Below are 14,285 nucleotides of genomic sequence, written 5' to 3'. Positions count from 1 at the left end.
AACTCCTACATTAGAAGCCTCTGTGGATCTGATAAAGACTGGGTGAATGCTTGCAAAAGGATGTTTCTGCTTAATGAGGCTACTGATCTCATTTTCTGTTACAATATAAAACTCACTCAAGTGATCATGGACTCTGCAGCATGTTGGGCATCTGACCTTCAACCATGCAACAAAGAAGCTTATTATGGTTCAACACTTCCATTGTGAATATCCTGTGTCTTGATATAGGCAATGCACATAAGTGAAATACTATTTGACAAGCTATCTTTCATCATTCAACAATTCTTATTGGTAAAAGCCAAAATATTTACCTGAATAAAAGGTCTCAGAATACCTCAGTTGCAGTTAAAAGTATTCCATCTTATTTCCTTCGGATTATAAAAAGAAAATCTTTTAAATTTACTCGTGGCTTTACAATTGAAGCAGATTAAGGGCAACAAGATCAGCTGGCCTTCAATTTTAGTTTCCATGTATGCGCATTAAGTACTAATATATGGCATATGAAATATAAATATTTTATCCAAAGGAGGAGAAAAGGACGCTTTAATTACCCTGATGATATCGGGTCCGCAAAGGGGCGACGAACTGGAACAATCCTAACCTTTGACATTCTTTTTTTACATTTTTTGAATCTGAAAAAAGGGAACATTTTGTTATATGGCTGTGGTGCTAATTATTGATATTTAAAGTAAATTTGAGAAACATACAATATACTTCTTACTCTGCATTCAGAGTTTGAATTTATATGAAAGAATATATTTATCAAAAATATATAAATATAAGAGAGAAGGGAGTACATTTATAACAACAAAAGCAGCCAGTGAAATTAGAAGATCGTTAGCAAAGCATGCAATCATATAACCAGAAAATCCAAATTAAAAAGGGAAAGTAGGTACCTGGCTATTTTTTTGATGAGAAAAGTAACTTCGCCATATAATTCAGGTTCACCGAATCATAAAAAGTAAAACCAATTGTCGTTTGTTAAGACTAGTACTAGTTTATCAAAACTGATTTGGTCTTAAAAGGAGATTGTCTAACATAGGAGGCCAGATGAAGATGTCAATGTTTAAGCCCCCACCACCAGCGATGAAATAATCAGAGCAGCACAAACACTGCCTTGCATATGATTCAAACTTCCCGAAGGCAACTTCAACATGATTTCAATCACCTCAAATATGTTTACAATTGAAATATACAAATCAATATCATTTAATATACGATCCTAATCACAATGATTTGGAAATACAAATGTAAAGTGGCTTATACATACACAATTACATTATCTGCAGAGCTTTCAGCATGTTCTAATGCCTCGTCAGAGAGGTGAAGATCCAGACAAGTTACTAGGCATGACAATACTGATATGCAGGGAACATGCCCAACCAACCACCTACCAATGCATGACAAGACCTCCAAATCTATTTCTTATTTTGATCTCATCCAGACAAGGTGAATACTGTGAATAAGGTCTTATGTCAAAACTTTTAAATACATGGCATTTCTACCGATGCATCTATAGATCATTTGCTTATGATTCCTCCATCTTCACTGGAGTCCATGAAGCACGCTGCACATTATTCCTCCTGCAGCGGGTTACAAACCCAAGAGCATAACCCACAAAGACCCCAAGCATGAGCATGATTGCTCCTTTCACATACCATGAAAGCGTAGACTCACCACCCACCTCACCACCATCATTTTTAAGCGTATGACCAGATAGAATCTCCACCATGTCATGCATTTGCCCATCATGATTTCCAATATAGGTAAGCGTTAACTTTTCCCTTGTAGCAACAAGCCTGGTGTATCCAAACTCCCCACCCCTGTACATTGACCTTTCAGGTTGCGGGAAGATGGGGACTTCTAGATGTGTAGGCCTTGGCTCCCAGATTGGCTGCCAATCTTGACCTGCCATTCCAATCACCACATGAACCGGTGCACCCCCAGCCTTGAATTGAGAGGCCATATCCACACAATTGAAGTTTTTCACAGGACAGAACCTCTCATACCTATGAACATGACCCCAGAGAGCAAGGGTCACATTGTAGTGTACCAAAAGTGGTTCCAAATGCTCAAGCATTCTCTCTCTCATCGGAGCATCTCTTACTTCATTACTTGTCGTGTACATAGGACGGTGGCCTTGGACAACAATGAAGGGTGTTTTGTTTCTATCAACACTCTCCAAATCAGCTTTGATAAAGTTATACTGGTCACTGCCCTTGAGGAAGTTGGTTTCAGTTGATATGTAAAGGAAATGCACCACACCAGCATCAAGGGAATAGTAGAGGTTCTGAGTGTCGGGAGCTCCTGTTCCAGTTGGCAGAGAGGAGTTCCCAGGCATTTTGAATCTGAGGCTGTATGGGACTCCACATTCACCACCCCCATCCTTTCCATAAACACCATAAGACCATCCTGGTCTCCAAGGTTGCAATGGCCAGTCATACTCATGGTTGCCTATGCACACATGGTATGGGACCCTAGAGGCAATGGGTTCTATCTGATTGAAGAATTCATCCCATATCCATGAGAATCCCCTCGCATAACTGATATCCCCAATGTGTGAAACAAATGCTGGCTTGTTACCAAGGGCTTCAATGTCACGGAGGATCCACTTCACAGTTGACTTGCTCTCCTCTTGTATGCGGTAGAAGGTTGCATATGGAGTATAAGTTCCCATGTCCCCAAAAAGAAAAGCAACAGTCTCATTTGAGCCATTGTCACGAGATATAAAGCTATGCATTTCACTCCAACCTCCTGCATCACTACCAACCTGTGAACAAATATATGCAATATTCTGTCAACTAGAACCCCCAAAATGAAAACATCAAGATACAGTAACATATTAATTTAATGAATCTAAGAAGAATGACTAACTCAAAACAGCATAAAGATCATCAGGATAGTAAGATAACAGCAAACAAATAATGGACAAACAGTTTTGAAAATGCAACTGTGTTCTTGTTGATAAGGAAAACAGAGGTGCCACTAACCCCAATCTCCTTCCAGTGCCAACAAAATCACAAGAACAAAACCCAGAGAGAAGAGTAAGTTCTCAGCATGTCCCACAAGGCACAGAAAGATCATAGCCACAGGAACAAGACATTAATCAACACTGAAAACTAAGACCATACATAAGCATCAATAGAGACTGATATAAAGGAATGCCTTGTTTGGTTTCTAACTGAACTAATTTGAAACGAATTGGCAGAACATTATCCAATTAAATGTCAAGGAGTAGTCCTAAGTTTCATCCATACTACCTTCAATTCCTTGAAACATGGATGAGCATTTTGACCCCAAGGTCATGACTATGGCTTGCAATTTATGTTCTAAAGGATCTAAATTCTGAAAACAGTGAGCTGAATGGCGGTACTACTTTGACACCAACAAGGAAACATGCTAAACAACCTAGTCTCAGTGCAAAGATCCACTTTGGTTAAGGAAAGCTGATCATGGTCAGGATTTACCAAAAGCCTCACACTGTTTTTTACTGAAAGCCAAATACTGCTTAATCTCATATAATGAACATTACTATATAACCCATCACAAAAATAGAAGTGCAAATACATAGGTGTCGAAAAGAAAAACAAAATTAAAGTCAATCAGCTGACAAAATCAATAGATGGCATCTATAGGTGTTCACCGAAAGAATTGTCTAGCCTACGAATTAATAAATCCAATGAATTATGTCACACTCTAACCAGTCTAGGAGCCAAAGATTGTAGTTCTCAAACGAGCAATCAAAAGATTATGGAGCATCCTTGGGGTTAGGTATTGCTCCTCCAACAATTGTAGCACCAAGTACTTCTTGATGAGCTCTAATATGATCAGATTTATACGTAAGCATCCTTTTGTAAAATATGAGCAACACCAAATCCCTCTAGAACCCAAACTTCTATTTCTCCTACTCATCGTCCCCCATGCTTGCAAGAATAGGAGGATCCGGAAAAAACAAATGAAATGGAAGAGATCCGAGTGAATGGAAATGGGATAAGAACACACACACACACACACACACACACACACACACACATATATATATATATATATATATATATATAAAGAAGAAATTTTAAGAAGATATTTGATCGAGAATTCAATTTAGATAGTGATTCAAAACGGATCTCTTTTGTTTCTTTTGCTTTCCCACCTGAGCCAACAGCCTCTATTCTAGATTTAGCACCCGACTCAATAGAAAGAGAAAAAACAAAACCAAGCTCAAAGCTCTGACGCCAAGCCAAATCAGCCCTTCGCTCGACATGAAAGCCCGCAAAATTCCATAAGCATGGTCGTGGGGCGCGTCGAAAATGTAATTTTGTTTCCTATATCTATTCAGGAGCATAACAACTATTAATGAGACTAATCAAGACTTAAGCTTTCTTCCATACCTACACCTAGGCATAATTTATCGACTTATTTACTCCAAGGACTGCAATAAACCTAAGAATATCAACTTGAAAACAATAATCTAAACAAATTTAGTGATGATGAGACGATCTCGAGTACATAAATTTATCAATTTCGAAGCAATTCAACACTAAACAGACATCAGCTTTCCAATCATCCAACCACAATAGGATCAACGACAACATCAAAGCCAAATCCACCTTACCTTATAGTAGTACCTTTTCCCCCTCTTCAAACTCTTCATCACCCCATCATGTATAAACCCCGGATCCCTCCACCCGAGGCTCGAATTCGCCGGCGAATCGCACATATCCTTCCTCTCATACCTCCTCACCGCCGTCTCCACCAACTGATCCAGACTCCCTTCTTCTATCCCGTATCTCACAAAACTCTGCGTCCCATCTCCAGTGACAAACATCACCCGCATCTCGTCCTCCCCGTCCGTAAACGAGAGATGGATCTGGTCGGGCCCCGCCGCCCTCTCGAAGCCGACCTCCTCAGAGACCGCGAGCCGGTGGCGGGTCCCAGGGAGGGGGTTCTGGTCGTGGTCGTGGTGGCGGTAGTTGACCTCGTCGGCGGTCCAGCGGAAGAGGCGGAAGGAGTAGTTGGAGCGCAGGTTGGCGAGGGGGAGGTGGAGGGCGCCGGCGCCGGAGGGCCAGGAAGGGGAGGAGTTGAGGAAGAGGTACCCGACGAAGTGGTCGTCGCGGGAGTCCGGAGGGGAGTAGATGCCGATCCAGTCGAGGGGGGAGGGGGAGGGGACGCCGGACCACTGGATGCGGACGGTGTTGTTGGATTTGGTGAGGTGGTTGGGGGTGGCGGAGAGGGAGGGGTGGGAGGAGAGGGAGGAGCGAAAGGATGAGAGGAGGAAGAGGAGGAGGAGGAGGAGGAGGGGGGGAGCCATGGATTTGGATTTGGAAGGAAGGATTGAGGGTTTCGAGGGTTTGGAGGAGAAGGAGGAGAAGATTTGGGGGAAGAAAGGGAAGGGGCGATTTTGCGTTAGAATATGTGTGATGTTAAAATTAGGTGGGTATCCATTTTCATGTTGCTGAGGAACAATGGATGCCGTACCAAGTACGTGATTCTGAGACTATTCAAGGGAAAGGGGGAGTCAGATGAAGGACTCTTTAGGGTGATTAGGAATTAGAGATTAACATTAGTATAAAGTCTGAGACTATCGAAGTATGCATTTTTAGATATATCTTTTCTATTTTTATATATGAATTGGTATACAACACTGTTTTAGTCCCCCATCACTAGTGTTTTAGTATCTTAATTTTGTGACATATAAATCATCGACATAAAAATCATTTGCAAAGCTTTACTGATTGAAGAATAATAATAATTATTATTATTATTTAAGATGCTAGATAATATTGTTGTTAGGTGTAGCTTGATTTTGGTGAAAAGGATGTTTGCCATGACTCATCAAGTGTGTTGGAGAACAACTTGACAAAGGCAAGGTTTTGGAATTCAAAAAGATATATCAACAATTAGTCAACTAGTTTTATGTGAGCATTGTTTTTTTTTTTTTTGGGTACATCGGTAGCTCACACTAGTTTTATGTGAGCATTGCCATCTGAGTCAAGAAACAAAATATTTTACAGAAGTGGAGAAACAAATATAAATGAACCCAAATTGAGAATGGGTTAATTAATGTATTTATATATGCTAGTTTCCCAAAACTAATCATGAAGGGAGAAAAAGGAATCAGAATTTATTGCATGAATTGTATGTAACTCACAAAATTATGTGTTTACTAGGACCATTAGCATATTGTTTCAGCACGATGAAAATCAAATGTTTTTTCTCAGGATCCTATGAATGGAAATAGAAATGAAGTAACTAAACTAGATATGGATTTTGTATAAACCCCCTCCTCTAGAGGATAATAATTAGTAAAATAATTTCTGTTTAAGACAAATTCATTAATGGCTTGCAAGGTTTACAGGAAATCAAAAAAAAAATATTATTATTAAATTTTGTTTGCTTTCCGTGCATATCTTAATGCTGCAGCTCATTGGATTCATCTAGGAGTGCGCGATGGCGCCGTTACTTCAGGTGCAACCAAAAGGTGGGATATTCCTTTGGTTCGCATTCCAGATGCCTTGTTTGCAAGCAAAGAAAACGATCTGATCTGGAATACAGACCGGATCCGATACTCCTCCTTTAAGCTCAAATGCTTTATATCCACACTTACTTCCCCACATCGTGTTGGGTCCAAAAACGAATTGGTTTCGACTTCATAGGTGGTTCAAACTAGGCCAAAAATTAAGGCGAATTGGATCATTTAAACTACTGTAGCTCAAGTGCAGCTGGGCGAGAGTTGATCTATATTTCTGGAATTCTATCCACGTCCGAACTGGGTTGGCTTTTGGTTTATGGAGCAGTGAAGTTTAGAAGAATATCGAGGCTGTAGTTTGTACATCTAATGAAGCTGCGTGACAGCAGACCGGCTACCGGTCAGGTGCTGGTTGTTGACCGGTGAGCATCAGGTTCGGAAGAAATCAACAAGTTCACCAACAACCGAACTTATACGACCTGCAACTTCCGCGAAGAAAAGAAAAATTTGGTGAAGTTCTATTTCCGTTTAAGACCAACTTTCTGGTGAATTTGTCGTAAATTCTACTGCTAATTGTATCATTTCCTACAACTAGGATTAGTGCACCATTAACATTGCAATTTAGCTACAAAATCAATGTTTAGTGGAGAGAGAACTTCCTATCTATTTCTTCTTGGTCTACCAAAATCTTCCAAATAAATTTAAAATATTATCAAATTCTCAAGACTCGGATTTTAGAGGGAGGATATACTTTTCTTTAAAGGTCTCTATATATATATAGATGTAAGAGTATGTTGTATGTACTGATGTTTTTAAATAGCTTAAACATCAAAGTCTTGAAAATAACTGAGGACGGAATGAATTATTTTTTTATCATAATGAAAGAATTTATTTTTTTAAAATATTATTTTTATAACTCGAATTTATTATGTAATATGTTTTTGTTTCATAATTTGAATTAATTTTTGAGAATTGACATAGTGCACCATTAACATTGCAATTCAACTACAAAATCAATTTTTAGTGGAGAGAGAACTTCCTATCTATTTCTTCTTAGTCTACAAAATTTTCCAAATAAATTTAAAATATTATCAAATTCCCAAGACCTGGATTCTAGAGATAGGATGTACTTTTTTTTAAGATATACTCACTTAAAATGAATATATTTATACCATCGTAAAACACTTGTTTTACTATTCTACTTTTTTTTTATTCTTATTTTTGCATATGTACTCACGCCATCTAATACTATTAAAAAGTTAACGGTTTTTCAAATTAAAATGACTAAAATATCCTTATCGAGTAGATGTGCAAAAAGAAACATTAATAAAGAGATCGTGATGGAGGATAAAAAAGTAATTTTAAAATTTTATTTTATTTTTTATTAAAATAAATATGATTTTTATTAACGAGCTTAGAAGAACCATTATATTAGGAGTATTTGTGCAAAAACAGTATTTTATGAGGGAACATGAATAAATATAAATTTAAGAGAGTATTTATGTAGATTTGAATTTTTAAAAAGATATTCATGCAAAAAAACATATATATATATATATATATATATATATATATATATATATATATATATATATATATATATATATATATATATATATATATATATATATATATATATATATATATATATATTGGGCTTTCAGCACCTTTAAGGCGGCCCAAAAGTTTTGATCCATATTAATACACCTAGACTTTGGGCTTTCAGTTAAATACGGGACTACGTTTCTTGGGTTGGATTCAGGGTGGGATTGGGAGTTCACTCCTGCCAATGGTCGAATTGCTTCTCCGCTTGGTTGCGCTCCCCATCAAACGTGCGGGAGCCAATTATAAGGCCCTGATATCCGAAGGAGAAAGGCCGAAAACCCTAACCAAACCCTAGAAGAAGTTTTCCGGAACCTTGTTGCCCAAGTAATCGATCCGTCTCCCTTTGGCTATTGGCAGGCGCCTCTCGCGACCCCTTCTGGTATTTTGATCCTCGTTGCTCCGCCGAAGCTCGCGCTTTCGATACTAGTAAGAGTTATTTTTGGGTTTCTTCGGAAAAGAATCGTTTTTCTTCTGGTAGATTAAGATTCAGGAGTCGTATCCCTAAATCTCCTGTTTATTTTGGTGGTGATTGATGGTTGCGGGAGTTTTAATCTGTTAAGTTTTGCACAAATTGTTTTTTTCTCTCGATTAGTTCGGTTTCGTAATAAATTTATGATTCTTCTGCGAACCCAAATTTGAATCAAGGTATTGATCTTGGCTGATCACTAATTCCTCCCTCCCCCCTTTCTTTTTGTGTGCATGAATCCTTAAATTTGATTTTTACCATTTAAAAATTACACAATTTGAACCTTTTTTTTTTTTATTTTGTTGTTACAGGTATCTAAATCTTGCCGATCCAATTCCATCATGGCAACTCGTAAGCTTCCATCGATGCTGCTCCAAATAATTAATTTTGATATCTGTATAATGATAACAGGTTTAGTTTACAGCAGTCTGCTGGTTTATGCTGGGTTCTGGGACACTTACAACTTAAGGACTTTGAGAACTTATGATTTATCTAGTAGCTTTGCTAGAGAATCATGGCATTTGAGATGCGTTTTAATTAAATAAAACTGTGGCATAAATCTTTGCAGGTATTCAATTTGAGAACTCTTGTGAAGCTGGGGTTTTCTCGAAGCTGACAAATGCATACTGTTTGGTTGCAATTGGAGGATCTGAAAATTTTTACAGGTTAATTTGTTGAACGCATTTAATTGCTAATGAGTTCTAACATTGTGGTTCTCCTATAAGTTGCTGATGACTTTTTATGTAACAAAGCACAGTGCATTTGAAGCTGAGCTTTCTGATGTCATCCCTGTTGTCAAGACCTCTATAGCAGGCACTAGAATAATTGGGCGGCTGTGTGCTGGTTAGTATTGTTAGGCCATTTTGTTGAAAGTTTGTAAGGTCGTCTCTGTAAATGTGTAACAGTAATTGTTTTATTTTTATTTAGGAAATAAGAATGGGCTTCTACTGCCACACACAACCACTGACCAAGGTAAAATTTTATCCATAAATGCTTTCCAGTGTCATTTGTTGATAGAAGATAACTTTAACTTCTATTGTCTTATTATTTTCTTTTAATTTTACTAATCATATGTGGACCCTACACTCTAGGGTTTAGAGGATCTCATCAATGGAGACTCTGATTAAAAATTTATTCTCATCCTAGAAAGCATCAGTTCTGAAGTTTATCTTGTGTCAATTATTATCTATCTAGTTGATATACTCTGAGCAATCCCTGACTTTGTTCGTATATCTATCTGATAAAAGTGATAAATGGGATCCAAGATTTTAGGTACCGGCCTGTATCGGTGGGAATACTGGACTAGACCAATAAGGTCCTAGTCCTTGATATGCCCCCTGCACTGACTGGACCAGTGTATGATACTGACACCCAGTATGTCATACCGGCTGGGCGTTGATATGGGTTCCCACACTTAAAACCCTGCTTTGTGGATTTAGTGGAGATTACAAATGAGAATTTACTATCTTCATTTATCGATATTCATGACAAGCACTGCAATGATGTAATCATTAGCCTGGAACTACCATGCAATATAATGCTGGAATATCATGGAGGAGTGCTTCCTGGAATCAAAATCATAAATACTGGGATTAATATAGTGTAAATGTTGACTAATCCTACTTCCTGTAAAGTCAGGCCATAGATTGATTTGTCATTATCTATAGGAACCATCTGAAGCACCATCCAAGGAATCACATTGACATTTACTATAATTCATGCTTACTCATTCTTATATGATACCTTCACCCCCTTGGCGTGCACGATCATGTTTTTTGAACCGAAACATTACGATAGGGTCTCAGCCATTAGATAGGCCTGCTGTGTTAGGTCTTATCAACGATTGAGCAAAGGGTGGTTTTAATCATGCCTTACATCATAATGTTAGGTTGCAACCTCTTGCACAGAGAGCTGAAATTACTGAAATCCTATATCATGCTTGCTGCTGAATCAACAACAAAAAATTTTGCAGTGCACTTTGGAGGCATATCAGGCCAGGTTTGGATTTGTTGTTAGGCTGGAATTTATAACCAAAATTCCAGTATAACAGGCTAGAGATTTAGTTAGTAAGGGTGGTAATCAAACTCATTGTGTGGGCTTGTTGGACAAAGGTTTTCATTTGAGTACTTGAGCATGCCAATCAATATTTAAAAATATTGGGTTCTATAAGTTTACCAAGTGCCCATTAATTATAGTTTGCACTTCAGTTTTTTAGGTAATTCTTGTAACATGGGGCATAGAATTTATGGAGTGTCGCTGTAAAAAAATGCAAGAGAGTTGTTATAAATTTATCTCTTTTGGATATATTAGTGTAATTTTTGGTTATTTACTGTTAATGAAATTTCTGCAAGAGAGTTGTTATACATTTCTCTTTTTGATATATTAGTGTAATTTTTGGTTCTTTACTGTTAATGAAATTTCTGTCTTGCTTTACTTGTATACTGCAACGAATGTCAAGTTATACTCGTTTAACAGCCCTAAGTTTTGCACTACTCTTTTGCTACATATCCTGTTATACTCGTTTCAACAAATGTCAAGCTGTTACTCAATAACGTCGAGCCTGCCTTCTCTTTCAAACTCTTTTATTATGAATTATGGTCAAAGGTCGACTTGTCCGCTTTCAACAGAAGGCATGATTGAAGTATTAGAGATATGCCCATCTAGCCTCTAAGCATGAAATGTTTTCTTCTGAATTCCAAAAACCTCCTGTACAATGGTCATGGCATGCGTGCACATGCTATGCATACATATAATAAACAACAAGACTTGAAAATTCACTAGCACTCTTAAGGAGCATGGGATACATGAGTTACTGCATCTTTGAAATGTGGCGGCCTTATAAATTATTTTGCTTGTTCGGACTGTGACATGAACATGCATTTTCTTTTTTTATATGTGCTCATGTCATGCCTGATGTATTTAGAATTCCCTCTCAAAGGTAGTTTCTGTGAAATTTACTGGAAGAAACCTTAGTCACATTCTTTGTTTAAACGGCAGGGTACGGAACACTGTTTTTGAGTTTTGAGTTCAGTTACTGATAAATTAGTTTCCTATGAGTTGCAATTTTCTGCTTTAGCATAATAAGTCTATTGATATTATTTGCTTTTTTGTTGTTTGGTTTACCCTTTCTAGAACTCCAACACCTGAGGAACAGTCTACCTGACCAAGTGGTTGTTCAGCGGATTGACGAAAGACTGTCTGCTTTAGGCAATTGCGTAGCCTGCAATGACCATGTTGCTCTTACACATCCTGATCTTGACAAGGTAAGTTCCCCTTGTTGACCTTGATAGATGAAGAGAGATTCTGTTCAAAGATATTAAAAAGAAAATATGACAACTACAGAACTAATTGGGGCCTAAAACATGATAAATGAAGTGCCGTCAAGCTTCTGTTTTGCTTTGACTGGCCGACATCACTCCTTGTGAGAGCGATATGGTTAGTTTAAGGTATGCCAAAGTGTTATTTTTGTATTTCCAGGAGTACCATTTTGTAATAATGGAGCCCGCAGAAGTTTTCTAAATGACTTGATAGCTATGTTTATAATGATGGTGCAATTTATCTTATGTGCTGTAGAAGCTAGCATCAAAGTGCATTGCTGATTTTGCTTGTTGATTTGCTGCATTTTGGTTTCATCACCAAAGTCCATGATATGTAATTTTATCCTTTTCTGTTCTTGAACTTTCAGGAAACAGAAGAGCTCATTGCAGACGTTCTTGGAGTAGAAGTGTTTAGGCAGACAATTGCTGGAAACATTCTTGTTGGGAGTTATTGCGCTTTGTCAAATAGAGGTGGTTTGGTAAGTTACCACAGCTTTTTCTCTATCCCAAGTGAGGGGGGAATTTTTCTTATAGGCATCAATTACTTCTCACCAATGCTAAATATTGAAACAGGTTCATCCACACACATCCATTGAGGATCTTGATGAACTTTCTACGCTTCTTCAAGTTCCCCTTGTTGCAGGGACCGTGAACAGAGGCAGCGAGGTCATTGCTGCTGGCATGACTGTGAATGACTGGACTGCATTCTGTGGGTCAGACACCACAGCGACTGAGCTCTCTGTCATTGAAAGTGTTTTCAAACTGAGAGAAGAAGCCCAACCAAGCTCAATTGTTGATGAGATGCGGAAATCACTTATCGACAGCTACGTTTAGGATTTTAAGATTATTGATGATTTTTGGATGCAACTTAATTTGTCTCCTGGCTGCACTTATTGTTAAGTGTTCGCTGTTATGTTTCGTGTGATGTTTAGAGCATTGCATGCACTGATGCTGTTTATGCAAGTTTCAACCCCCCCAAAAAAGAGATTTTTTTTTATGACATTGGTTCCTTGCATTTCTTTTCTTCTTGCCTGAATGCGTATCACCCAACATTTTGTACTTTATCTAATGGTGATGGTGGATACTGAATTATTAGTCTGTAGATAAACGGCACAGCAGTGTAACATCACAGTTATGAAAATTGTTAATATTCCGACATCATGAATAATTCATAACTGTTTATTAGTTTGCGGGTTTCTGCAAACCTAACAATCAACGAAAAATTCAGTGACTGCATTTGAGTTGAGATGGATACGGTTAACATGAGCTATTGGATGCCTCATGCAGCAGTCTCGTTGACTCTACAGCTTAGCAGGAAGCTGCCAGTTTAAACTGTCTTATTTAATCTCTTAGATTCTTGTTGAGATAGTCACGCAGCCATGAATCTTTACCAACATTTCACTCTTGGGAAGCACTGTAATTCTAATAGCTGCAGGCTAGGTTTATGTTAGTTGGAACCCTTCTGAAGGTCTTATGCACAAGTTATCATCCTTCTGCACAGGTGAGCTTCACATTTTAAGTAACATGTTTATTTTATTATACCTCACCAAAACTTTCATTGGCCATTATAACGGTTTTAATGATCGTTATTTATCTCAAGAGCTAATTTTGAAATCTTTAATATTAACTTGAAATACAGTTATTATAACGTTATTATAATGAGAAATAATAAGTTATCAAAGAAAAATAAGTGTTATCTTTCCCTTTACTTGTTACTGGATATTATAATATTAACTTTTGGACTATCAGATCACTTTTGAAGGAAATTTCGAGGCAAAAATTTTGTATTTTGGAAAATATATTTTATTTAAAAGAAAGGATAGTCCCTCAAATCAGAATCTTTCACTAGCTTTATAACCTCTCTTCCAACCTAACCCAGTGGCCTAATTGTTACCATGGGAAATAATTCTGTTGTTCACCATACAATTCACCCATCAACTTGTGACTAAACGCTCCTTTCATTGAATTCGATATGAATACAGCTGTTTCGACGTTACAGAATTAGTTCAAAAGACAGGATATTGCTACTTAGACAGACCTTAGACCTGACATAAAAAAAAAGACCTACCTAAGCTAGATGGTTAGATATAAAATATTGAACCCAAAGCTAATTTCAGATAGGATCTGAATCAGGCCAGACATCATCACCGGGATTGCTTACCCACCCAGACCACCTGTGCCGCATGACATCATCACACCACAACGTTGCATGCTATGTAAGACTCACATCATCATGGCCAGCCAAACCCATCCGGTTTGTGACTTTGGCCTCTTGCCATTTACCAGGAGCCTCTCTCTTCATGGATTTCTTGCCTCGGGGTTTAAAGCCCACCACCTCTCTCTCCTCTTCTTCCCTCCGTTTCCCACTTACTCTTTCTTAGAGCTCTCTTTACTCCCACTCCTAGCCATGAAGAGTTCTTCTCCATCCTAT

General features: G+C 37.9%; 2 protein-coding genes across 3 annotated transcripts; one reads left to right on the top strand and one right to left on the bottom strand.

The window, feature by feature from the left end:
* Window positions 1-1,124: 1,124 nt before the first annotated feature.
* On the bottom strand, window positions 1,125-5,590 carry LOC103709435 (putative inactive purple acid phosphatase 2). The gene is made up of 2 exons (XM_039116770.3): window positions 4,613-5,590; window positions 1,125-2,770 (listed from the first exon to the last, which is right to left on the bottom strand). Exons 1-2 carry the CDS (start codon window positions 5,306-5,308, stop codon window positions 1,529-1,531), a joined length of 1,938 nt encoding a protein of 645 aa, XP_038972698.3. The 5' UTR covers window positions 5,309-5,590; the 3' UTR covers window positions 1,125-1,528.
* Window positions 5,591-8,198: 2,608 nt separating this feature from the next.
* On the top strand, window positions 8,199-12,856 carry LOC103709397 (eukaryotic translation initiation factor 6-2). 2 transcript variants are annotated; one of them, XM_008794701.6, is made up of 8 exons: window positions 8,199-8,497; window positions 8,849-8,888; window positions 9,106-9,202; window positions 9,295-9,380; window positions 9,465-9,509; window positions 11,670-11,800; window positions 12,223-12,333; window positions 12,428-12,856. In XM_008794701.6, the coding sequence occupies exons 2-8, from the start codon at window positions 8,879-8,881 to the stop codon at window positions 12,686-12,688; spliced, it is 741 nt and encodes a 246-aa protein (XP_008792923.3). In that variant the 5' UTR covers window positions 8,199-8,497; window positions 8,849-8,878; the 3' UTR covers window positions 12,689-12,856. The 2 variants fall into 2 exon arrangements, with proteins under 2 accessions (XP_008792923.3, XP_008792925.3); XM_008794703.6 differs by having other exon boundaries at window positions 8,318-8,450.
* The last annotated feature ends 1,429 nt before the right edge of the window (window positions 12,857-14,285 follow it).

Source organism: Phoenix dactylifera, chromosome 1, assembly GCF_051530095.1.
Source record: "Phoenix dactylifera cultivar Ajwa chromosome 1, Ajwa_hap1_PhDact_Kaust_v1.1, whole genome shotgun sequence".
NCBI classification, from domain to species: Eukaryota; Viridiplantae; Streptophyta; class Magnoliopsida; order Arecales; family Arecaceae; genus Phoenix; species Phoenix dactylifera.
The sequence above is the reverse complement of the archived record's forward strand: the minus strand, read 5'-3'. Positions and strand labels throughout refer to the sequence as shown.